The sequence below is a fragment of the Acomys minous genome (assembly GCF_964271855.1).
Source record: "Acomys minous genome assembly, chromosome: 13".
NCBI classification, from domain to species: domain Eukaryota; kingdom Metazoa; phylum Chordata; class Mammalia; order Rodentia; family Muridae; genus Acomys; species Acomys minous.
In genome coordinates, this window is record NC_140495.1 from 63,156,408 (window position 1) to 63,183,006 (window position 26,599).

A 26,599-nucleotide genomic window follows, 5' to 3' on the forward strand; every position below is an offset into this window, starting at 1 on the left:
GGCATGTGCTCACTTATAAGTGGATATCTGACATAAAGTATCGGATAACCGTGCTACAATCCACTGACACAAAGAAGCCAAAGAGGACCCAAGGGAGGATGCTTCAATCTCACCCAGAACAGGAAATAAAATAGACATCTGAAGTAGATGGAGGGAGGGAACTGGTGAAAGAGGTGTGGGGAGGGTACAGGGGAGGAGATAAGATGTGTGTGTGTGTAGGGGGGAAGAGAACAGATATTGGTGGGGGACACTCTGGGACATGAGAGGCTCCTGGGAGTCTATTGGGGTGATCCTAGCTGAGATTCCTAGCAGAGGGGTGTTAAGAAGCCTGAAGTCTCCACTTCCTGTAGCTAGGTGGGACTTCCAGTGGAGGGAGGTGGGGTACCACCCCACACATAAAACCTTTGTCCCCAAAACTGTCTTGCTTACAAGAAGCACAGGGATAAAGATGGAACAGAGACTGAGGAAAGGCAAACCAATGGCTGGTCCAACTTGAGACCTACCCCATGGGAGAGAGCCAACCCCTGACACTATTAGTGATACTCTGCTATGCTTGCGGACAGGAGCCTAGCATAACTGTTTTCTGAGAGGCTTCACCCAGCAGCTGGTAGAAACAAATGCAGAGACCCACAGCCAAATAATAGGCCACGCTCAGGGAGTTCTGTGGAAGAGCGGGAGGAAGGACTGAGGGAGCTGGAGGGGTCAAGGACACCATAGGAAGACCTACAGAGTCAACTAACCTGGGCCCATGCAGGCTCACAGAGACTGAACCACCAACCAAAAGGCATGCACAGACTGGGTCTAGACCCCCTACACATATGTAGCAAATATGCAACATGGTCAACAGATGGGTCCCCTAACAATGGGAGTAGGGGCTGTCTCTGACTCTGTTGCCTGCCTTTGGATCCCTTTCTCCTAGCTAGGCTGCCCTGTCTGGCCTCAGTGGGGGGGGGGGGAATGCACTTAATCCTGCTGTGACTTGAGGCACCAGGGTGGGTTGGTACCCCTTGGGGACCTCCTCTTCTCTGAGGAGGAGGAGAGGGGATGATAGAGGGAAGGAGTGAGACTGGGAGGAGAGGAGAGAGGGGCCTGGGAGCCAGCTGTAAAGAGATTGGTTAAATAAATAAATGAAAAAAATCTGGGAAATCTACACCTCCAAAGTGTGATATGAATGACCTTCTTATATTATACTGTGTATGGTTACATTAATTCTGTACTAGTTTTGCCATCTCTTAACTGTACCTTAGAAGGCAAGTGCCTTTTTGTTCCTCTAATTTAAGGTATAAAGGTTTGTGACATATGTAATGAAAGAGAGCCTGTGACAATAAAAATCTGCCTTTTCAGGGCTGAAGAGATGCTCAATGGTTAAGAGCACTGGTTATTCTTCCAGAGGACCTGGGTTCTATTCCCAGCACCTACATGACAGCTCACAGGTGTCTGTAACTCCAGTCCCAAAGGATCTGATGCTCTCTTCTGGCTTCCATGGATGCATAGACAGGCAAAAACCATACACATAAAAATAAATCAACAATTAAAAATAATCTGTATTTTCATAATAGAAAGAGAAAGGAGAAGGAGCTTTGTCAGTGGGGAACAGAGCAGAGTTACTAACATGGCCTCAAATGGCTCCAAATCATCCCAGAACAGGCAAATGGGGTCCACAGTGAGAACTGCAAGATCTATCAATGAACTGAAGGAAAGGTACAAGCCGCCATGTGGCCCACACAGAGGCCAGACAGTGAACTTGGCCCTTTCAAATAAGTAAACGTCACATTGAAGCTGTTTAGCAAATAATTGCTTTTAAGAAAAGTTTATCTAGACTATTCAAGCGAATATCAATGTTCTTTGAAAATAAGTGTGAAAAACCTTGAAATGGATGTCTGTGTCACCTAAGAATGGATGTGCAGAAGAAAGAGAGACCTTCTACAATCAAAGAACGTCAGATGCTTGTGAATCCTAACACTTTCTTCATAGCAGTGCACCCTGAGTGACTTTAGGTGAAAATAGAGAGTGTCCAGCACAAGAAGAGGCTTTAGCTTTCTGATTATACAATCATAACAGTAAGTGAAAAAGCAAGATAAATAGAACAAACAATGAACAGCCCCCACTGTATTCCTCGTAAAGATAAACTGGATCTGGTATGTCTGTAACACTACAGAAAACACACTCTGTAGGAAGATGAAACATTGAAGCTGAGAAATGAAAATGGATTTGAGGGTTCAGTATGTGGGCTAACAGAAAAATTAAATTCATGTCTGCAGATAAACCAATGCAGTTTTTAAGTATTATAGAATTGCACAGCATTTGGTATGTTTGAGAAATTCTTCTTAAAATGTGGTATTAGTTCTTATAAAGAATAATTTTTACAAGAAAAAGAACTTGATGGAAGAACATTTTACTTTCTTCATATTCTGCGGACTTTAGTGGAAGTTTATATTTATATTCACAAGCCCTATTCTTTAAGTCTAAGACAGCTATATACTGCTCCTTGTAATTTTTAAAAGTAAATTACATTTTTAATATGAAAGCCATATTTGAAAAAAATACTTATAATCTCGAGATCAACATTGCGTGTGTGCATGTGTGTGTATGTATGTGTGTGTGTGTGTGTGTGTGTGTGTGTGTGTGTACACACTTGTGTGCTGGTCTGGTGTATTGGTGTAGCATGCAGGTTAGGCACTGTCTCCCTTGCTGTCTCCCCCTCTGAAGCTTATGAAACACACAGGAAGTCACAGAGGTACAGCATGACCTTGCCTTCCAGCCGTTCTACCAGGTCAAGCAGAGGCCGTTTACTGAGAACACTGACTGCACATGCAGAGTTGTCCTGCTTTTCTCATAGGGCAGACACCCTCCATTCAAACTGTGTGTGGTGTGTTTTTGGCCTCTAAAGAAAACAGAAACAATGGGCCACTAGGCGAACAACATAGAGCTGACGTAAAGGTGAGCAGAAAGCCAGAGTTTTGTTTTTGTGTCACCAAAATGATTTCTTTGGTGTTTCAGACTCCATTTCCATCTTTAGGATGCATAGGAGCCACAGATCTTTCCAACGTGAGAAATTCATCTCTGGTATTAAGGCCGTTTCTAAACAATGTACCAAATAGTGCATCTCACAGAGACAGGAGAATAGTGAGGGCGTCATGTGACCTGCAGCCTCCATCATGAAGCCATGATGCTTCTGCTTGCACAGTCTGAGTTCCAGTCACGAAGGTAATGTCTACCAACATTCTTTGCATCAACACACTGAAAATGGCATCTTTTACATATGTAACGAATACAGCATTGTTTAGTGGTAGCACAACTGACATAATTAGCATACAATAACTGCCATCTGGACTCTGTCAGAACACTGAATATAAATTACATAAACACTTAAATATTATGGCAAAGCTCTTCACTCAGGAGGAAATACGATCTCTCTAGTTAACTGTATAGGCAATCAGCCAGAAGTACCATATTTTACTTAATAAAATGAGCTCTGATACCAGAAGTGTTCTGTTTCTGAATAAAATAAGCTTGAGAATAGATTTTAGAGAGGGCCTGTAGTTATATCTCATTGAAGAGCTATGATTAGAAAGATTTAAAATTTAAAATACAGAATTTTCTTCTCCATAAAAACATCGTATCTTAAAAGTTTGTTACATCCAGGTGTATCTTCCATAGACACACTGCCTTACTGCTACATTTCTCCCTACTCCATAAAAACTACTCAGCTTACATGAACTCATACTATACCTAGTATATGTCATCAATTAAGACAATTTTGGGGCTGGGAAGAAGGCTCAGTTGGTAAAGTGCCCTGTGAGCAAGCATGAGGACCCGAGTTCAGATCTCTGCACCCACAGAGAATCAGCACTCGTCCTGAGTGGCACTGACCAGACAATCTGGACAGTGAGCTTCAGGTGCAGTGAGAGATCCTAGGTTTAAAAACGTAAGGCGGAGAGCAACTAAGGAAGGAAGAAGACAAGGGCCTTCACACGCATGTGCACACACAAGTGGTAGAGGTAAAAACACATAGGGGGAGAGAGAGAGAGAGAGAGAGAGAGAGAGAGAGAGAGAGAGAGAGAGAGAGAGAGAGAGAGAGACGGACGGATGGACAGACAGACAGACACGGAGAGAGACAGAGAGACAGAGACAGAGAACAGAGAACAGAGAACAGAAAATAGTACTTTGTCATTCTTTGACAAGGACTAGTATTAGGCAAATTTTCTGAAAACATCAAGTTTGTGCTTGATGTAGTTTCTTTCATGTTATTTTTGAAAGCTTTTCAATTACCTGGCACCTGTCTCTAGAATTTTCTCTTTCCCACGCTGTACAAGGCAACATATCACTTAATGTTTCTTGCTCGTCAAATTACTTCAAGGTGCAAAACCACTTGGTATTTGTTGTCAACCAAAATTCTTTTTTTTTTTTCAAAATTCTTTACAAAATGTCTTAGCTAATGAATAAAAGATAAGACATCCAATTCACACTAGTACACAATTAAGCAAATAACCCTGGTTTTTTACAAAGTATTTTGAAAATATCTGAAAGAAGATAAGAATAACATCTTTTCAACTATGGTTTTAAGAGCTGCAATTGTGAGGTTTTAGATCTGTAAACCAAACATGACAAGTCTACACTTACAATGTGGTTCTCTTCAGAAGTCAAAGAATATGACAAAAGAGAACAAAATAAAGGCAAGTGTCTGTGAGAGTTAGAGTGAGGGAGGACACTAGGTTTGTGCACGTGTCAGGTTATTCACGCATGAGCGCTTGTATTCAAGAGACTTGAGAAAAGGGCAGTGAAAACTGTCATGGCATCTCCCGCTTACCTTGTCCTAGAAGCACTTACAGAAAGCCATGGCATCTCAAGTACCCAAACCAAAATGCTAACCAGTTCTTTGTATAAAAACATATTGAACAATCTAAGATACAAATAAGATGACTGAAATACCCAGTAAAGGAAGGAATAAGACACTCGGCCACATGGAAATTGTGTAGCTCTGTATGGAAAATATTCTATGTCCAAAGGGCAATATAAAAGGTCAATTACAAAATATTTATATTTCTGTAAATAATAATAGAAACACTGTATAAACATACGAGTTGTGTCAGAAGCCATGGTGACAGCTCTAGGACTTTGGTGACAGTTTAACTATCAAAAGAATAGTATGTTTGATCTTTACAAGCTCCTTGCAATTTCCTCAGGATGGTATTTAGAACAGCAATTTCTGAATGAAGAATGAGGAGACTGGGTTGTATTTCTGGGTAGCTATTTTAACCTGTGTTTCCATTATTTTAAGGAATTTTCTACTACAAGCCCATGTAAACTAGATAATTATTGGTGCAATGTAAACAAAATACATTTTCTAGTTTAAATAAAATATGACTCTCCTTTCCCAGATTTGATTTGGTTTTGGGGGGTGGGCAAGATAGGAAGATGAAATTCCATACTAATAAAAGGTAATAGAAATAACAGACATTTTCTTATATGTGTCTTGTCTTTCAGAGACCTTACTGTTTTACACTATTTGGTTGGTCTTTTGACTTTATATGTTAAAATATCCAAATATCAAATAAATGAATAAATGATTTACAATACCATGAGACAACAACAGAAGAATTTTAAAGACTTGAAAGTCTGAATTGATAGCTATCTCAAACAAATAAATCCCAGGCCACTAAAATCACCACATTATATTCCACACATATGAGATCATTAATATTCTTCCTTCTGTGCCTGGCTTCTGTATTTAGCATCCTTCCTCCCTCCCTCCCCCTCCTCTCTCTCTCTCTCTCTCTCTCTCTCTCTCTCTCTCTCTCTCTCTCTCACACACACACACACATATTTCCTTCCTCTCTCTCTCATACACATACACATTTCCTCCCTCCCTCCCTCCCTCCCTCCCTTCCCCCCCCTCTCTCTCTCACACACACACACACACACACTTCTTTTTTCCTTAGGCAGACTTTCACTGTGTAGCCCAGGCTGTCCATGGGACTTAAGATCTTGGGAAATGGGGTTTCAGGCATTACTAAGTCCAGCAATATCACAGTTTCTTTGTTTAGTCATCTGTTAAATGTCAGGTTGTTTCTGTATGTGACTATTGAACACTGGACCAAAGTCAGCAAAAGCTTCCTAGTGTTTCTGTGGGAAAGCCATTGGAGCTGTGGTAGCTGCAGTGCTAACAGACGCACCACACATTCTAGCTGACAGACACACAACAACCTTAATTCCTTCCATCTGGGAGCACGGGCTATCGTTCCAGTACCTGTGTTCCTCTTGGTTGTGCTCATCAGTAGTGCAAGGTTTTCAGTGTACAGACACTTTAGTGAGTGTCTGTTAGCCTGGCTGCCTGAAGGCACCCACGGAGTCATTCTCTGGGAAAAGGAGGCCAATTCTGCTGTGCACCCCCCTCTCATTCTTTCAACTTTGTTTCTCCAAGGCTTGGATAAGCGATAGATGGGAGAGTTGTATGGCACGAGCCTTGGTCAAGGCCTCTGGTCAGTTGTTGAAAGGAACACTGGTGAGCTGGCGGAGTTTTTGCATGGTTTTCTTTCAATGTGAAAACGACCTCTTAGTCATTCAATGAGCTCGTATCAGTCATCCCTGCCTTCTACTCTTTGGGGTACACAGCACTATAAGAAATACAAGTTCTTTCTCCAAGGTACTGGAAAGTAAGAGCTCCTAACTAACATTTTAAAAAAGATTTATTTATTATTATGTATACAGTGTTCTGCCTGCATGCACGCCTGCAGGCCAGAAGAGGCAATCACATCACATGACAGATGGTTGTGAGCCACCATATGACTGCTGTGAATTGAACTCAGGACCTTTGGAAGAGCAGGTGGCGCTCTTAATCACTGAGCCATCTCTCGAGCCCCACATTTTTTCTTTTTAAAAAAGGAGAAATATCCAAACTGTTAATATGCACCTCCTAGTTATTGATAACTTAAACATACTACTTAAACATGTATACAGCACATGCTAATTCTCTATAACAGTGGTTTCATCATGGCATTCTCATAACTGTATAGAATCTATTTTGATCACACTCATCTCCATTGCAATGTTCTGCCCTTTCCCACTCCCAGTGATGCCCCTTCAGCCTCCCAGCTCATCCCTCTTCTGCTTTCTGTTTCATGGCTGTGGTAATTGTATGTGTATAAAATGTCAGGATTTCTACAACATGGCAAAGCCCTGTGCCCTGTAACTAATCATAGGGGCTCTGTTAGTAATGCTAGCAATGATGGAGGCAATATGGCTTTCAGTAAAACTAATTCTCATGGTTTATCAATACAGTCCACGAGGCAGATAAATGGAAAAAAAATGTACTTTTATTACCAACTATTCAGAGCAGGTTCCTGGACAAAAATAACTCTGGTCAGGGTATCGCTCCATCTGAAAATAGGATCTTCTAATTAAAGTTGGGACTGGTGCCTGGCATTGCCAACAGACATATTTGGGCCAGGGCAAGTCAACAGCTAAGTGGTGTGGGTAGGTAAACGGCTGACACCTCCAGCTAAGGAAACAGCATGACTAAGGCGCCAACAGGAAGTCAGTCAAACAATGACAGCCTTTCACTCTGCAAAGTAGCCAGCGAAGGTGAGAAGAGCTCTGAGAACAAGTTCACAGAGGAATGTACCTTACGGCCACAGCCTTTTATAAGCATATGCTGCTCAAAAGGGATTGGCTTTCTACACTTGGAAACTGCATTTCTACAAACTGTTGTGGCGCAGTGTGACACACTCTCAGTCTGATGTCTCTGAGTACAGTCTCCAAATGGGAATGCTGTTTGGGGATGCTGAGGCGCTGTTAGGAAGTAGAGTCTAGGTGAAGTAACTGGGTCCCAGAGGGATAGGTTTCCATGGTTACAGCCTGGCTCTGCTTCTAAGCAACTGTGTCCTGATCCACCAGCATATTATTAAGCTGCCTGTTGTCTTCACAGCCATGGATAGAAGCCGTTGTAGCCACTATGTCCCCTGTGATGAAGCTGGGAGCCCAAGGAAATCCTTATGTTGCGTCTCATTAGGCACTGCATTGCAGTGATGAGAAAACAAAACTAATAACCTAGCTAAAAGCGTAGCTGTGTTATTCATGTACTGACAAACACTTAAAGCCCCTAATGTTTGGATGTGTGCATGCTCATAGGGAGCTCATTTAGTAAGTGGCTATACTGGAATTTATTACATACTGAAACATCTGAACAGACATTGCAGATGAATGCACGTGTGCTAGAGCATGTGATGTGCAGGGCTGTGTGAGCCCTGGCAGAGCATATGAGAGAAGTAAGAGGGTGAAGAAGGTAAGGGAGGAAGATGGAAAGGCTGCTTGAGCAAGACTTCCCTCCCAGCCCCCCCCCCCCCCCCCCGCCCCAGACAGGTTTCTCTGTATAGCCCTGGCTGTCCTAGACTCAATTGGTAGACCAGGCTGGCCTCAAACTCATAGAGATCCACCTGCCTCTGCCTCTCTGATTAAAGGTATGCACCACCACACCTGGCCCTTAAGCAAGATTCTTAAAGTATATCGATACCATGCTAAAAGGCTCTTGTGTAGAAAAAAAACCGGCAAAAATCAGTGGACTGATGGGTTCTCACCGCTCTTATTAAATCTATGCCATGAAAAGTGTCAGACAGACCCACTGACACGATGGAACACCTTAATTGCTAACACACTCCCAACTGAATCTAATAGGATTAATTTTAAGTGAGAAATGCGACAGCCGGGAAATAAGCTGATGTCCACTTTCAGGTAGATCTGTGCGATTTGCCAGGAAGCAGTGGTACGGACTGGAGTGAAGTAAGTCCTCAGCACAGACGCAGGGAAAGGGGTGGTCTGCTCCAAATAAGCAATGATTTGCTAATTCCACTGTACAAACTGAGGCACTCACAAGATAGGAACCTCGCCACAGAGTGGGCTTGTTTTCCTATTTAGAAATACTAACTCACTGGGATTAAACCAGTGAAGATAAATAAAAGCCAGACTATGTAACAACAATCTGCCCACCTACTGTGGAGAATGTGGGTCAAGGAGAAAGAATAGGGGAAATATAATCCACAAAATACTCAAGGCAAAAATATGCTGGTTATTACAGCGACCACAATCTGAGAACTATAAACACGAAATGTAAATTAGTGGTAAGTCCTGTGGCGTTCTTAAATTCAATGATATTTTAAAACTCTTCTCTGCCAAGGTGTTTTATAAACAAGTTGGTGGGCTGATCTCTAAGAGAAGCATTTCATTTTAAAAAGATCAAATTAAAATTACTTGAGACAGAAAATATTGGTTCTAGAAATCGTAATTGAACAGTATAATGGGTTATGTGCTTAGCAAACACCCGCTGATGCAGGGGTCAGCCCAACAGCCAACAAGGCCTGCAGGCTTGCGCACACAGTGGGGAGTGCTGGCGGCCATCTCTACCCTGACACAGGACAGTGTCCCTTCTGTGATGTGGGTAAGGCAGTCCCTGTGTATTAGTAGGAAGTATTCTTTCACTGAGACAAAGGACCCTTGCTACTGTCACATGTCTCTTGACTTGGCTGAGGAAAGAGCACATGTACACCTTCAGTCTCAAGGCTGCTGCCCTTCACTTTGCTCCCAGGAGGACTTAGGAAAGAGGCAGGGAGGTAAATTCGCTCAAAACTAGTAAAGGAGAGTCTGAATAGCTCTGAGGCAGGAGGCACTGGGAGTGGTAGTGAACTTTCCAGTTGGAACAGAGTCGCTCAGGTCCTTGTCCTGATCCCCAGATTTGTTTTGATGGATACTACACCTACATAACAAAATGTAATAGTCACTCTTTTTGTGATTTTTTTCTCTCTCAAACAGATAGTGACATTTTACACAGAACTTTAATATAGTCTATTTCTTTTGAAAAATTCATAGTATGTCAACATTTAAAACCCTTTCAGAGTCTCAAAAGAGAAGGCTTTAAGATTTTGTTACTATGTAACATTATATATATATATATATATATATATATATATATATATATATATATATATATATATACATACACACACACATACTATTTAGCTATTAAAAATAAAGAGATCATGAGATTTGCAAGTAAATAGATGGATGGAAGTAGAAAAGATCATTCTGAGCTAAGTAACCCAGACCCAGAAAGACACACATTGTATGTACTCGCTCATAAGCAGATTTTAGCCATATCATACAAAATAAACATACTACAATTCACGGACCCAAAGAGGATAAGCAGCAAGGAGGACTCAAATGAGGATGCTTAAATTTCACTCAGAAGGAGAAATAAAATAGAGGAGAGTGAACAAGGTAGGAGAGGGAGCACAAAGAGAAATGAGGATAGAGATCAGACCTGGGGAGAACAGGGGCTGGAGGACAGAGGGCCTGAAGAGAGAAGAGAAACCAAAGGTGGAGGCATCTCTGTGCCAAGCTGGAGGCATAGGATAGGGTAGACTTCTGAGAGGATATGGGGGTGAGTCTATCTGAGACTACTAATATCAGGGGTCAGAAAGACTGAAGAAAATACCTTTTGACTAGACAGGGCTCCTAGTAGAGGGAGGGGGACACCAACATTTTGTGGGTGGCCACAAAAACTTCAACCCAAAATTCACCCTGCTTACAAGATGTGCAGGGATAAAGATAGAGCAGAGACTGAGGGAATGTCCAACCAATGCCTAGCCCAACCCGAGACCCACCCCATGGGAGAGAGCCACCCCTTGACACTATTAACAATACTCTGCTTCACTCACAGACAGGAGTCTAACATAGCTGCCCTCTGATAGGCTCCACCCAGCACAGGATCAAAACCAGATGCCCAGACTCATAGCCAAACATTGGGTGAAATGTAAGGAGTCTTGTAGAAAAGTGGGGGTAAGGACAGAAAGACCTGGAAGTGACAGGAACTCCACAAGAAGACCAACAGAGCCAACTAACTAGGGCCCAGATGGACTCTTGAGATTGAAGCACCAACCAAGGACCATGCATAGATTAGACTTAGGCCCCCTACACAGATGCAACCGATGGGCAGCTCTGGCTTTATGTAGGTCCCCCAGTAAGGGGAGTAGGGGCTCTCTCTAACATGGACTCTATTACCTGCTTTTTAATCACTTTCCCCTGGTGGGGCTACTTTGCCAGACTACAGGGGAAGAGGATGTGCTCAGTTCTGATATGACTTGATAATCTGGGGTGGGTTGGTGCAGGGGGACCCCCTTTTTCTGAGGATTAGGGAAGGGGGGAGGGAGAAGAGAGAGGGTGGCACTGGGAGGAGAGGAGGGATGGAGCTACAATTAGAGTGTAAAGTGAATAAATAAATTAATTTAAAAAGATTTTGCTTTTATGTTATCATATTCAAAGACAGAAATTACTCCCTCTTGATCTGCCCATTGTACTTGTTAACATCTTGAGTTGTAGAGGTTTTCAAAAAGCCTGTTTGGATAATAAAAGCCTAAAAAAACTTTCTATACCCTCAAATTGGTACTTAATTAGATTTATCTCTATTATTTTTAAAATGTTTCCATTTTATAGTAAATTATACAGTATTCCTTGAAATTTTTTCTTTTAAATGCAACTATAAGGTCAAGAGACACCTGTAATGTTTTATTCCAGATAATGACCAGTCTTGGCACCAACCTGACATGATCTCTACTGTCACCTTGACCCTCACTTGTGTCACACACTTAGGGCTTAAGCAGGTAAGGAAATGTTAACATTCTTGGCACAGAAGACTGAACTCTGCCTTCTGCTTGTCTTTAATAAAACCTTTACAGTTCTCTCTCTTTTTTTTTTTATCATGTAAAACAAATTTAATGTTATCTTATCAAGCTCATAAAATCCCACTGGTGGTGTTCTTTCAGAGACCACAGGAAATTGCATTAAACTGATGAATTAGGTTGGAAACAAGTGGGACATTTACAAGGCTGAGCGTTTGCATGCAGGAGCACAGAACGTGCTTCACGCTTCCCATGTTTGGGACAGTGTTTACATCTCTGTGCTCCTTGCTGACATGAAGTCTGCTGCACGTAGCATTTTCTTGCCGCACTTTGCAGGTTGCCTTGCCTACTCATTTCCATGCTCTGGTGGTTACTGGGAGGAGGTACTATGCTTTTTAAAATTAGCACCTAAACAAAAAGTTGACACTCCCTGTATAGCACGGTAACTTTTAGCGCCTGACTATAGCGAGGGCTTTTCTTTGTTGGTTAATGCTCCCTGAACTCCGGCAAGTGGAAGCAGCATGAGTAGGGATTCTGGAACAGAACTCTGTTATGTATGGTCATATCCATATGAGTGTTAGGTGAACTCAGACATGTATGACAATTCTTTCTTCATCCAGTCAACTGGCTGGAGACTGAGGATGGGTTTGGGACCAAGGCTTCTACTTCCTCCCATGGCTGTACTCCACTGGCTGGCTGAAGACACTGCAAGTGGAGGATGTGCATTTTCTACCTACTGCATCTTCATCATAGGTGGCACCTTTTACTAATGTACTTCCATTGTTCCATTTTGAAGCTTTTCTCTTTCAATTCTCTTTTCTTCAATGCTAAAGTTATTCTCTCTAGCAACTGGATCTGTCTCATATACCTCAGATAGTTCTTTAAAAACGTCAAGTAAAATATATTTCTAGTCCTACCAATGTAACAAATGGATATAAACATAATACATATATATGCATAAATAAACATGCATGCATTTGTACATATAAGATAGAAATACAGCTTTTTAGGCTCTCCCTCCTCTCTTCCTCTCCCTACCGTGTCTGCCACTCTGAAGACTGAACCCAAAGGCCAACCCTTTGACATATGGAAGGCAAATTGTTGACCATGGAGTAATAACATCTTCATTTCCAAACCCAAATCCACTGGCATTTTAAACATGTAGTAGATTTTTTTAAAATGTTAACTGGGGCTGGGGATTTATTTGTCTTTGTAAATGCTTATCTTACCCACACCAATATTTTGTCTGTTTAGTTAGATTTTATTGGAGGTGTTTACAAACTCTCAGTGTTGTAGGAATTTTATCTCCTTTATAATGAAAACAAATCATGGTGGGGACTAGTAGAATACACTTTATAAATAGAAAGCCTCTAGAAACTAGGGCCTCTACCTGAAAGCTCCTGGAGACACCTGAGGCTTGGCTGTAGAACACTACTGATTTCTTGTATCGTTCAGGCTTCATGAGACCTGCGTTCTGTAGAAACTAAGGGCACTTCATGTCTCCTTAAGCAAATTAGGTGGCCACGTGAGCGCTCATTCAATTTAAAGCTTATTTTAACAAACCCTTTACGCTGCCTTATATTTTATGTACACCACCCTGCTTTCTAAGTACATTCTATTGGATTAAAGCAGAAATATAAAGTCTCACTAAGGCTATTCTGCACCCCAACCCAGCTACAGTGTGTTTGCCCTGGCAGCTCTATCCATGGCTCTCCTGTGTGCCCCTACCTGCTTGCAGATTACACAGGAGGCAGAGCTCACCTCAGGTCTCAAGTGTTTATACTTACAAGTCTGCATCACCGTGGACAGTATGCTTGGCTTGATCAACGACACAGCTGAGGTTCTCAGAACCCTCCCCATGCAGAGCCCTCCTGTCCCAGGGCTGCTTGCTAAGAGAAACCAAATCTATCCCCAGCTTTCAGGGATTCCTCCTGGGAGGCTGACTTACTTAGCTACACCTACCTGACTAGAACGAGAAAGAGTCAACACAGAAACCATTATCAACACTGAAACCCAGCTGTCTTACTTAGAAGCGGGCTATCTAGAAAGGGTGTGGTTATTACTGTGGACAACTATGCTTCATATGTCTCTCCTTTGTGTTTTATGTCTCTTCAATATACTAAAACAACCAGAGGAATATCTATCCGTGTGTGTGTGTGTGTGTGTGTGTGTGTGTGTGTGTGTGTGTGTGTGTGTGTATGTGTGTGTGTGCACGCACGCGCAGAGCATGCAGGCATTGGATTGTTGCTAAGCTGGAGGGAACCTTCACAGATCACATCCATGGACCTCTGCTACAGAGATAGCCAAATGCTGGAAATTTGGTTCAGGGGAACAAACAAGTTACGATGAAGAACTGTGATGAAGGTGGACTGTCAAAGTAAAATGGATGTAAAATTTCAGCTAGTTTTCTTGTTTCTGGCCCCATTATACTTAACAACAATGAACTAGAGTCCAAGGAAACACAAAGCCAGGCACACATGCACACATGTGCGTATACACACACACACACCAGCTCAAAACCACAGCAAAGAACATGCTTACACATGCCTACTTAAGAACATGGTTTACACACGCCTAATTGATGTTTTCAGAAGAAGTAAGGGTTCCAAGTGAGTCTTTATGTTTGTAAAGGTTTTGCTCTTCAAAATCCCATTTATATGAGAACAACTAAGAGAAAGAGGGAGGGAGAGGAAGAAAACGGGGGCAAGCATGCCTGCCCCCATGCAACTCCATTGGTGGGTCTACACCATTTCCTCCATTATGGGAGAGAAGGTAGCAGCAGTTTCTGCAAGCGTAAGTGATGCTTAGAGGAAAATTAAATCATGGAATGATGCCGAGGCTGATTATTCTACTGCACTTTGAAAGCAAGAGATTGCAGTCTGCAAGTCCAAAGTGGTTTCATATGGATTGCCACAGTTGCGGTTTGCTCTTGAAACTATAACCTGTCAAATTAGAAGCAGGCAAGGCCTCTGCTCTTAATGGTCCCACCTTCTCCTTCCGCTGTCCACAGTTATGTCTACTGGCCTATCTTTTTTATTATTCAGTTCAACTATCTCATTTGGATGAGTAAAATATGGAAACTACATGTCATCTTGGCAGGAGAAGATTCTAGTATGCTGCAGGCTGAAAGAGACTGTCAATTTCAGGCTTGCTGTACAGATAAGGCTGACTTCTCCTCTAAGTGTCCTTGTTGATTTCCCCTGCTATTTCATTATCCTAGTTGACACTGTGCAGTGTATAATACAACACTGGAAAGCCGTTCAGATGTGTGAGCACTGGAGTTGCTCCTGCTTCTGGAAACATGACTGATGTTACTGATTCAGCACTCTCCCAGCTCTCCTCTGCTATTACCAGCCGAGTGTTCTACAATTCCACCTTGACTCTCTTTCCTAACTGTAGACTGACCTTCAGGCAACTCATTTGTTTAGCTGAGATCTGTCCCAATGAAATTGAAAAGTCAGGCATTCAACTTTTACATATAATTTTGGTAAAGTACTCCTTTACTGACTCTCTCTCCATGATCATCTCATGATATGAAATATTAAAAACTAAAGCACAAACACTTTCCTCCCTAAGCAACGTACCGTAAGTGAAACCATGCCCTCCAAAAATCATATCCTGGTGAGGCCATAATGACAGCAGACATATGTGTTTATCATCTGCTTTAGACAACTTAGCATATTTTTGGCTCACGGCAAAGTTGAAGTAGAACCACTTGCAGTCGTCGCCTCAAAGCAAGATAAGCACCCTTTCTAAGGTAATTGATAGCTAAGAGAACACTGCCTTCAGGTCACAGTTCAGGGTCCCGGCATGCTAATTCTTTAAAGAAGGCTGTTAAAATTTACAATGCATGGATGTCAACTGGGCTCCTTCCAAAATTTAATGTGAAATAATTACCGTTTTTAGTATGCATAGAGACCATGGTGAAACAGGCATATAGAAACTCTTTTGGAATTCTGGAATTACCTCTCTTGCCCAATGTAAAGAGAAGGGGAAACTGCGATTCCCTTTTGAGTCTCACATTCTAATAGTCACAGGAAGAACTAAGACCACTGCCGCGTGTGTTGGAAGGCACTCAAATGAAATCAATCAGTACTTTCATTTTTTCCAGGAGTATATTTAAAGAAGTAGTGATTTAAAGTATAGATAGCTAAGGTAAATAGAAGACATACAATTTTTATATTCATTGTGAAAACATGTGTAGGGAATGCAAACGTGTCACTTGTGTTCTGTGACAGTGATATAAAGCATGTAGCTTCCCTGGACACCACCTTAGTCAGTGAGGGAACCGCAGCCGCCAACAGCAATCTGAAAGGCAGCTCTTCACTCTGTGTGCCAAGACAAAGGTTTGAAGAATTACGTTTGCTCCAGAAACAACTAGGTAATTTGGAACAAAAAATTTTAAGTAAATATTTAATCTAAAGTAGCTTGACTGGAGTAAAATGCAGTGGCAAATGTCAGATCTGGAATAGAGAATGCTTGTCACTGTCAAAGAAAGAAACGGAGAATCAAAACTTAAGATGTTTCTGACTTTCACACGAACTCTGGTGCCCCATATTGACCACGTCCCCTGGATGGGGAGACATGGGGGCACTCAGAGGAAGGATAGCAGGCTACCAAGAAGAGACTTGATGCCCTATGAGCATATACAGGGGGAGGAAATCCTCCTCAGGGCCAGTCATAGGGGAGGGGAATAAGGGGAAAATGGGAGGGAGGGAGGAATGGGAGGATACAAGGGATGGGCTAACTATTGAGATATAATATGAATAAATTAATAAAATATTTTAAAAAAAGAAAAAAAGATGTTTCTCCAAGTCCAGTGTGGAGGCAAGGCCTCCTCTCTTCTCAGGGCTTACTCCTGGGTGTGCTGCCCACCAAAGCCACTGGTTTGGACACTTTAGGCAACAGTCAAGGACACTGGACAAGAAACTGAGAGCACAGACACTGGACTGGGCGGTCGGCTGCTGTGAAACCCCGAGTGTTCCATACCTCCATTCTTTCCTGCTTAACGTCATCAAGTTCATTGTCTTCAAACATTGCCAGAAGTTCTCCTGTCTGATCAATAGAGTTGATCAAGTCTTGAGCAATTTTCTGCCTCTTGTTTGTACTGCTGCTGCCGCTCAGTTTTTCTTCATGAAGGTTAGGAAAGAGGGGGGGAAAAAAAGGTCTGAGCAAGGTATGTTAGTGCCAATACACATGTAGCAAACATGGCATGTGAAATTCACTCAAAATCATCTTTACAGAGGAAACTCTGACCTCTAAAATATGCCATACAGAAATGTTTAACTTATTAACATCATAAAATAAAAATAGACAGAATCAAATCACATTATTATTATTTACACAGTAAGTGTAAAACGGCTGACTGGATCCTTTGTGAAAGGAAGAAGGGCTTTCAGGTTTGGCAAAGAATATTGTTCCATCGTTCTTACAAGAGAAATAAAGCACAAGCAGGAAAAAGAGGGTGTCTTGGGCAAACGCAAGCAAAGAAGGCAGGCTTGACAACTGTTAGTGTTCAACAACACAGCTCATGATCAACTGCTACCCGAGACAGTGTGGACTGTTATCTAGTTAAAAGAGGAAGACTAGCAGGCATGCCCTCTTACAGAAGCCAGACAACAGGAAAACAATACCACAAAAGGAAACTCACTGAATACATATTCAATGAAAGACACTTGAATACATTTTCTTCAAAATTTGAGAGTTTATGGTAAGGCCATAAAAAGTACGAGTGCTCGCTCGGCACCTATGCCAGCATGGCAGAAACAGGGAGTATATTCTCTCATGTTGTTTTCTTCTGGAATAAAAATCTTAGCTGAGTGCCAGTGCGTTTATGGCGCATGGGCAAGGCCCTGGGCCCAATCCCCAATACCAAGTGTGTGTGTGTGTGGGGGGGGGACAGAAATACACACCCGAAATATTACACGTATTGCTTTCTCCTTCGAAGTCCTTCCCTCCTGCCTTTCCTTCTCTCTCTTTGTTACCTGCCAATCCCCAACTCAAGATACAACTCCCAACAATCGTCCTGTATATGACCACCATACATTTCTTTGTGCTCATATATTCATAATGTTTTTCTACATGTATTTTATTCATTTTCCTTTAAAATAGGCTCTCATTAGCCTATCTTTATGAAGCGGTTCTTTTATCCTCTCTTCTGTTCGTGTTTCCTAGTTGAGGTCAGAGAAAGATCTCCCCATTAAAAAAAATTATTTGTTTGTTTGCTACATCCTGACTGCGGTTTAAGCCCCGCCCCCAATCATGCCTCCTCCCCTTCTCTTCAGAAAACGGCACGCCTCCAGGAATACCAACCAAACATGGCATGTCAGGTTGCAGTAAGACTGGGCACCTCCTCTCCTATTTAGGCTTGACAAAGCAACTCAGCATCAGGAAAAGGGTTCCCAAAGGAGGCAAAAGAGTCAGAGACAGGGCCTGCTCCACTGTTAGGACTCCCTGTCACACTGCGGAGGCCTGCGCCAGTGCCCTGTCACACTGCGGAGGCCTGCGCCAGTGCCCTGTCACACTGCGGAGGCCTGCGCCAGTGCCCTGTCACGCTGCGGAGGCCTGCGCCAGTGCCCTGCGTGCTCCCTGGTTGTCAGCTCCTTCTCTGGGAGCCCTGGGAGCCTAGGTTAGTCGATTCTGTGGCTTTTCCTCTGGTGTCCTTGAGCCCTCTGGCTCCTACAACCCTTCCTCCCCTTCTTCCACAGGATTGCCCAGGATCCGCCTAATGTCTGGCTGTGGGCCTCTGCATCTGCTCCCATCAGTTGCTGGGTGAAGCCTCCCTGATGAGAACTGGGCTAGGAACCAATCTATGAGAATAGCAGAATATCATTAGGAATCATTTATTTTATTTTTTTTCCCAGCCGTGTTTGAAAGTTTGCTGCCAAATGGATGAAACTAAAAAAAGATTACGCTGAGACCCAGAAAGACACACTTGGTATGTGCTGACTTACAAGTGGGTATTAGCTATAAGGTAAGGGACGGCCATGCTATAATCCACAGACCTGGAGAAACTAAGTAACAAAGACAGCTCATGGGTGGGGAGCACATAAACGCCACTGCGAAGGGAACTAGAAAAGACACTGCAGGGTGGGTGTGGCTGGGAAAGAGTCTGGAGGGTGCGGTGGGAATGGGAATAGGAGGGATTAGGCAGAGGGAGGGGGTTGCATCTGTGGAACAAGCTAGAAGCAGTGTGTAACGGAAACTTCCAAGAAGCTATGAGAGACACCCTTGCTAAGACTTCTAGCAACAGGGGATATGGAGGCTGAATCAGCCATTTCCTATAACCAGGCAAGACTTCCAGTGGTGGGACTGGGACACCAACCGAGCCACAAAACTTTCTACTTACAAGTTGTCCTGCCTACAAGATGTGCTGGGGTAAAAGCGCATAGCTAGTGGGTGTGGCCAACCAATGACTGGCGCATCTTGAGACTCATCCCATGGGTGGGAGCCCACCTCTGACAATGCCTGGAAGGCCAGGAACCAGAGCTGGAAAACCCAAAGACCTAGGATAGATCTCTCCATCTACCTACTGAAGAGAGCCCGATTCTGTAGAGCGTGCATACCCATCTATATCCTATAGTCCCTACTAACATGATTTTCAGTCTGTCCTCTGTTGATGGGCAGGCACTTTGTGTCAGTGTTTGCCCTGGGGAAATGCTGTAAGAAGCATCCCCTTCATAGGTGTGCTCTGTTCCCATGGCACAAGTTTCTAAGAGTGGAAATGTTAAAGATGCTTCAAGTTTCAGGAAAGAAACTCTGAAGCTGGTTTCTCCTACACTTGTCCTCAGGACTCAGCAGAAATCTGTTGATTCCAACACGAAAGATTAAACATAAGCACCAAAACCAACAAGGGACCATAGCATCTTCTCCTGCCGGCGATATCCTGATAAGCTTTTCTGTTTACTATTCGTGTTTATCTTTTGCTAACAAGGCCTCTTTCTTGTTGTCCCTGCGGTTGTCTGCCTGCCCACTGGAGAGCATCTTTTGCTATAGAGTAACCGAAAATTTTATATTAGCCATTTGTTTTTAACATTTGTTTGACCTCTACTTCCACACAGTATAGAGTGTCAATTTTCAAGTTTTCTTTTCAGATTTACTGTTTCCTTCATTTTGTTTTCCATCTTTATGGATATAGACTCTATTTTGTATGAATTCTGTAAGTTCAACTTTAGTGTCTTTAAGCTATATGTACAGCACCACTAATAACTATGTTTTCTTGCCATACTGAACTTTCATCATACCTCAACTCTCTGTCTTAGGCTCTGTTCTCAGACTTTCTACCTTGCATCAACTATCCACACATAAAGTCCTCAATGACTCCACAGGACTCATAGATACACTTTGTTTTCATATTTTCTCAAGCCATATACAGACATTTCTTTTATGATATTTTTATATGAATCCAAGAAAACATTATTGGAATCATACCTGAAGCACTATGAATTCATTAATGTTGGTTGAAGTGATGCAGTTAATATGTTCAATATTATTGCCTTTTCTTGTTACATTTACTCCTAACTTAGTCTGACCCTGTAGCCAACGTTAAAAAGGTGTTGCCTATTTTAATTCCCAGGACCATTTTCCTTGAGCTCTGCAGGTGACTGTGCAAAGGACTGGGATGCTCATCACATGTTTGAGATCTTCATGTTGATCTCCAAATATTTAGAAACATGCATGATCTTAAGTACTTAAGATCATTTTTTTCATTTATAATTAAAGACTGATGAACTGAATCCAACCAGGTATCTACTGTTACGTCAAGTGTAAAAGTGAACTTTCTTGCCAATTACACTTTGTTGAAAAGTATTCTGTGGACATAGTGAAAAACAAAAGCTACTGTGTTACTCTTGACACTCTAAGGAACTAAGATCTAAGCACACATAATCTGATATTTTGTTGGTATGTTATTTAGTTGTTACAGGTGTGTCATATTAATCTAGTGGTGCTCAACCTTCTGGATGCTGCAACACTTTAATAACATTCCTCATATTTTGGTAACCATAAAATTATTTTTGTTGCTACTTCGTAACTATAATTTTGCTTCTATTATAGATTGAAATGTAAATATCAAATATTCAGGATATCTGACCCCACAAAGGGATCATGACCCACCAGGCTGAGAGTCACTGAACTAGGATGTATGCATTCTATAACCTTCTTTGAAGTTTTTAAGTAAAAATTCCCCGAGTACAATGCTAATACCATCTCTCTCGTTTTCCTTACATTTATATATACACTAATCAATACTTATTGGGCACAACATTTTGTAACCTTCCTGTTTATTTATTTTTGATGACATTTGTGATCTTTATTTCTTACTTCATTTTTCTAAAAATTAATTCATCGATGTTGATAAACCTCCCATTTCTTCTCTTTGTTAATTTGAAATTGTATTATACTTTTCCATCCTATCAACGCTTGATTTTTCCTTTTCTATTTTCATTATTAAAGTCCTGCTTTTCTATTGGGGTGTGTGCTGCATGTGTACATGGTGTGTTATGCACATGTATGTGCTGGTGTGAATACTTGTAGATATGGGTACACGCCAAAAGACATCAATTGCCTTCCTCTGCTCCTTCAGCTGTATTCCTTTGGGCCATGGCCTTATTCTTTTCTCTTAATGTAGAACTATTAGGCTGGTTATATGGCTTTGTAGGTAAGGTGCTAGCCATGCATGCCTGATGGCCTAAGTTTGGATCCCCAGAACTGACATCGAAGCTGGAGGCATAGTGTGAGCATCTGCAATCCCAGTGCTCAGTACAGCTCTACCAGAAGATGGGAGGCTGAACCAAAAGATGCTCTGCAGACTCATAGACCAACTAGTCTGGCATGTGCAACAGTGAACAAGCCAGGTTTAGGGGAAGGACTGATATCCAAAGTTGTCCTCTGACATGTGCCATGGTATGTGAGTGTCTGTACTCAACACACATACTCATCACACACACATAGAGACAAACTATCACTCTATCTATTAATATAGTTGCTTAGTTGAGCTGGGAACAAGGACCTGGCATGATAACATGAGCAAAACAACTCAGAAAGTTAATGCAAAGGATCATAAGGAAGTTGCTAAATGTTTTAGTTGGAGGTTAATGCAGATTAATGAATAAAGTTATCAGTGAGACTTAGGGAGTGAGAAAGTACTAAAATATTTTTCATTTAAGTTTTGATGATTAAATATACCAAATAAAGATGTCTCAAGCTTTGTCATATATAAGTACTGAGTATTTGCTGTCTGCTATGAATAAATGTTGATAAATATTTAGAATAAAAACTATGCTTATAATAAACTTTTAAAGAAATGTTTTCATAATTATATGCCTGCTAATTTGCATTGTTTGCCCTTTAATGTAGAAAGAAGTAAATTTTAAGTCAATCTTTGCCTGAATTATGCAGGTTTGAAAAAGGTAATGTTAAGAAATTAACACATCATCTTTTCAATGTATAGTCTGGACACAGATGTTAATACAGCAGCTAACTCTTTAGACAAGACGCCAGCTGAAGCCAGGACCTGACGAAACCAATGCTGGAGGGGTCGAGAAGTGAAGCCATAGGAAACCATAAACTTAAACATTATGAGGTGTGTGTGTGTGTGTGTGTGTGTGTGTGTGTGTGTGTGTGTGTGTGTGCGCACGTGCATGTGCGTTATTTTACTTTTGGTTGGAGTTTGATAGTTCAGTGTGTGTGTGAGTGTGTGTGTGAATGTATGTGAGTGTATGTGCATGTGCATTATTTTACTTTTGGTTGTAGTTTGATAGTTCAGTGTGTGTGAGTGTTTGCGCATGTATGTATGTGAGTGTGCGTGCATGTGTATGATTTTCCTTTTAGTTGCAGTTTGATAGCTCAGTCCAGGAGCACAGTAAGTTTTGCAGATGACGATGTGCTACAGCAACCTTAAGAGGGCTGACAGGCTGTTTAAGATCATTCCCTAGAACAACCTTGTTTCCAGCTCCAGGTAACCACGAATTTCCTTTTCCCTCTGTCACTTGACACTATATATGTATATAGTGCTGTTATAGTGAGCTCCCCCTGATCTGTACTTAGGGTTTTTGGTTCTTTGGTCTGTTTTGAGGGCTAATGAAGCATGAAGGGATCAGCCTGTTTCTTCTCTTTGTAGATCTCTAAACGTCAAAGACGTCTCGCTGTCTGTAGATGAGCTGTTTGTTCCTCATGGAACTGCTCTGCAAGCCCTGTAAGCACCACTGAGACACTCTGCCAGTCTCCCTTGTGGACGCTGTTCTGATGATCCACTGATGAGCACCTGTCTGTCCTTCGGTTGGCCACTCCCTGCTTGTGTGTATGGTGATGTACAGCACACTTTTGAAGTTAGCAGCTTGAGTACTCCAACTTGGCTGTTTGCTGAGGTGGTTTTCACTATTGTGGGTCATATACAATGTAGGAAATGGATATTTTCCTATTGAGAATCTGACATTTCCACATGAATGATAGACTCATTCTGTTCATTTCAGCAAAAAGCTGGTGTGACCTACAGCTCCAGGTGAGGAGGCCTTAACCATCCTGAGTTTCTAGTCATGAATGGGGGCTGCTTTTGTATTTCTCAGTCTTCTCTCAACAGTGATTTGTAGTTTCTGCATAGAAATCTTATAGGTCACTGGTAAATTTTGTTGCAAAATCATTTATTCCTTGTGTTGTTGTTGTTTTTACTTTGTTGAAAGCTTAATCTTTTAAAAACAATTTATTATAATTTATTCAGATTACATCTCAATTGTTATCCGCTTGCTTGTATCTTCCTTCTTCTGCCCTATTCCCCTTCCTTAGACCTCTGACACAAGGGGTCCTCCTCCCCCACCATATGACCAACAGCCTATCAGGTCTCATCTCAATAGCCTGCTTCCTCATCCCCTGAGTATTGCCAGGTCTCTCCACCAAGGGGAAGTGATCAAATTAGAGGTACCAGAGTTCATGTCAGAGGTAGTTCCTACTCTCCCCCCAATTGTGGAGAATGAACCTTCCATTGGCTAGATCTGAACAGGGGGTCTAGGTTTGCTGCAAGTATTGTCCTTGGTTGGTATGACAGTTTGAGCAGGCCCCCCTGGGTCCAGATCCACCAGCCTTGATGGTCTCCTTATCAGGCTCCTTAACTTTCTGGGTCCTTCTATGCCCCCCTTATTCCATACAATCCTCAGCATTCCACCTAGAGCCCAGCAGCGAGCCCCAGCATCTGTCCTGATCCCCCGCTGGGTGGAGTCTCTCAGAGGACATATATGTTGGGCTAATATTCATTTATTAATGAGTAAATACCATACGTGTCTTTCTGGGTCTGGGTTACCTCACTCAGTATGATGATGTTTTCTAGTTTCATTCATTTGCCTGCAAATCTCAAGATTTCCTTGTCCTTAATTGCCGAGTAGTATTTCATTGTGTAAATGTACCACAGTTTCTTTATTCATTCTTCAGTTGAGGGACATCTAGGTTGTTTCCAGATTCTGGCTATTAAGAATAAAGCTGCTATGAACATAGTTGAGCAAGTGCCCTTATTGTATGGTGGAGCTTCTTTCAGGTATATGCCTAGGAGTGATATGGCTGGTTCCTGTGGTCGCACTATTCCCAATTTTCTGAGAAAGCACCAGTTTGCACTCCTACCAGCAATGGAGGAGTGTTCCCCTTTCTCCACATCCTTGCCAGCATGTGCTGTCACTTGTAGTTTTGATCTTAGCCATTCTGGTAGGTGTAAGATGGAATCTCAGAGTCATTTTGATTTGCATTTCCCTCATAACTAAGGATGTTGAGCATCTCTTTGGGTGTTTCTCAGTCATTTGGATGTTTCACTGTTGATAATTTTTTATTTAGCTCTTTACCCCATTTTTAAATTAGATTATTTGGTTTGGTAGTGTTTAATTTCCTGAGTTCTTTATATATTTTGGGTATTATCCCTTTGTCAGATGTAGGGTTGGTGAAGCTCTTCATATGGAAAAACAAAAAAACCAGAATAGGTAAAATAATCCTGTACAATAAAGGATCATCGGAGGAATCTCAATCTCTTGTAATAAAAACAGTAATAAAAACAGCATGGTACTTGCATAGAAATAGGCTGATCAATGCAATTGAATCAAAGACCCAGTAATAAACCCATACGTGTATGGGCACCTCATTTCTGACCAAGAAGCCAAGTCCACACAATGGAAAAAAGGCAGCATCTCCAACAAATGGTGCTGGACTAACTGGATGTCCACATGTAGATAGATCCATATATATCACCCTGCACAAAACTCAAGTCCAAGTGGATTAAAGACCTCAACATAAAGCCAGACACACTAACTCTGTTAGAAGAAAAAGTGGGGAAGAGACTCGAACTCATTGGCACAGGAGACAACTTCCTGAACAGAACACCAACAGCTCAGGCTCTAAGATCAACAATTAATAAATGGGACCTCATGAGGCTGAGAAGCTTCTGTAAGGCAAAGGACACTGTCGACAGAACGAAACAGCAGGCTATAGATTGGGAGAAGATCTTCTTTGTGTTGTTATACATGCTTTCTCCATATGACCATGTATTTATTGCATGTCCTGAGTATACATAAAGTCTATCCACTTGTTTTGTTTACATATTTATCTTGTATCCTGAAAACTCACGAATGTGTCCACTAATTTCAACAGTTTTTAGTGGGTTAAAATGTTCTTCTATATAGAGAGGGTGTCAAATACACACATAGCTTTATGTTGTCCGGTCTAATCTAGATGCTTTTGTTTTTTGTTTCTTTTTTCTGCCTAAGCATCAGGCTAAAACCTTTTGTACAATATTGCCCAGCAGAGGAACAAGTTCAGACTCTTGTCTTGTTCTTCATGCTAAGGAGGAAAGAATTCAGCCTTTCCCTGTAAGCATGCTGCTTCCTGCTGGGTTTTCTTGGTCAGTGTAAGCTGCTATAAAATACCCTGCAGACTGGGGAGTTTAAACAACAAACATTTACTAATCTGAATTATACTGGCTGTGGCATCTCAGGTCAAGACAGAGCTGGGATCTAGTGCAGGCCTCTTTTTAACAGTAGGATGTGAGTTCCGGGCGTCTCTCTTAAGAAGTACGCTGGTCCCTACCATGAGGATGCTCCTCCTATGATCTAACAACTTCCCTAAGGCCCCTAGCTACCCTCTCTTATGGCTGTCATGATTCTGTCTTCACTACAGTGCATAGCAGCATAGATGCTGAGTTTGTCCCAGTGGAGCTTGTTAGTTTGTGAGGTACTGGAAGAGTGTTTAACAATTTTCTCAAATCTGACCTTCACTAATTCTTTGACTATCTTTCTGATCCCCTCCCTCACTTTCCCTCTCCCCCGCTCCTTCCCTTCTGATACAGTATACGGATGCACTGGCGCTGTGTAGGCCCCTTCTCTCCTGATAGTATTATATGCTGATGCACTTAGTGGTGCCCTGTAACTCTCTGGAGCTCTGTCTGCTTTCTTATTTTCATGGTTCTTTAGATTATATAATCTTTAATGTGAGTTTACTGGTTCTCCTGCCAGCTTAAAGTTTCCATAATATTAACTTACATCTTCCTTATTGTTCTTTAGTTATTAATTCTGCATGTGAGTGGATGTGCGTATGCCATGCATTTTTGTCAGAGGATAACTGCCAGGACTCTGTTCTCTCTTTCCACCATGTGGGTCTAAGTGGTGGGACTTGGGCCATCAGGTTTGGCAGTGCTACCTTTTGAGCATATTTACGCTTAAACTACATTGTTATTATATTAAAAAATTAATCTATTGCTTGATACTGTATATTTTGTGAGGCATGGATTTTATACTGTTCTTCTCTAAATACAATTTCCTTTATTTATTTGAACATAGTACAATAGTTACTTTGAAGTTTTTAGCCTGTTAAATTTTACATCTGGATTCCCAGTAGACAATTTTGTTGTCTGCTTTTCTTGTTTTCTTTTGTTTTTAAATAGATTGTATCTACCTGTGTCTTTA

At 41.8% G+C, this 26,599-nt stretch overlaps 1 protein-coding gene across 4 annotated transcripts in view; it reads right to left on the reverse strand.

Annotated features, from left to right (window-relative positions):
- The window catches only part of SUPT3H (SPT3 homolog, SAGA and STAGA complex component), a 327,848-nt gene that overhangs the window by 87,032 nt on the left and 214,217 nt on the right, over nucleotides 1-26,599 (reverse strand). For all 4 annotated transcript variants that reach the window (XM_084754841.1, XM_084754843.1, XM_084754844.1 and 1 more), the window contains one exon: nucleotides 16,659-16,798. In XM_084754841.1, coding sequence (XP_084610967.1) covers nucleotides 16,659-16,798 — 140 coding nt within the window. The remainder of the gene's footprint in view (nucleotides 1-16,658; nucleotides 16,799-26,599) is intronic.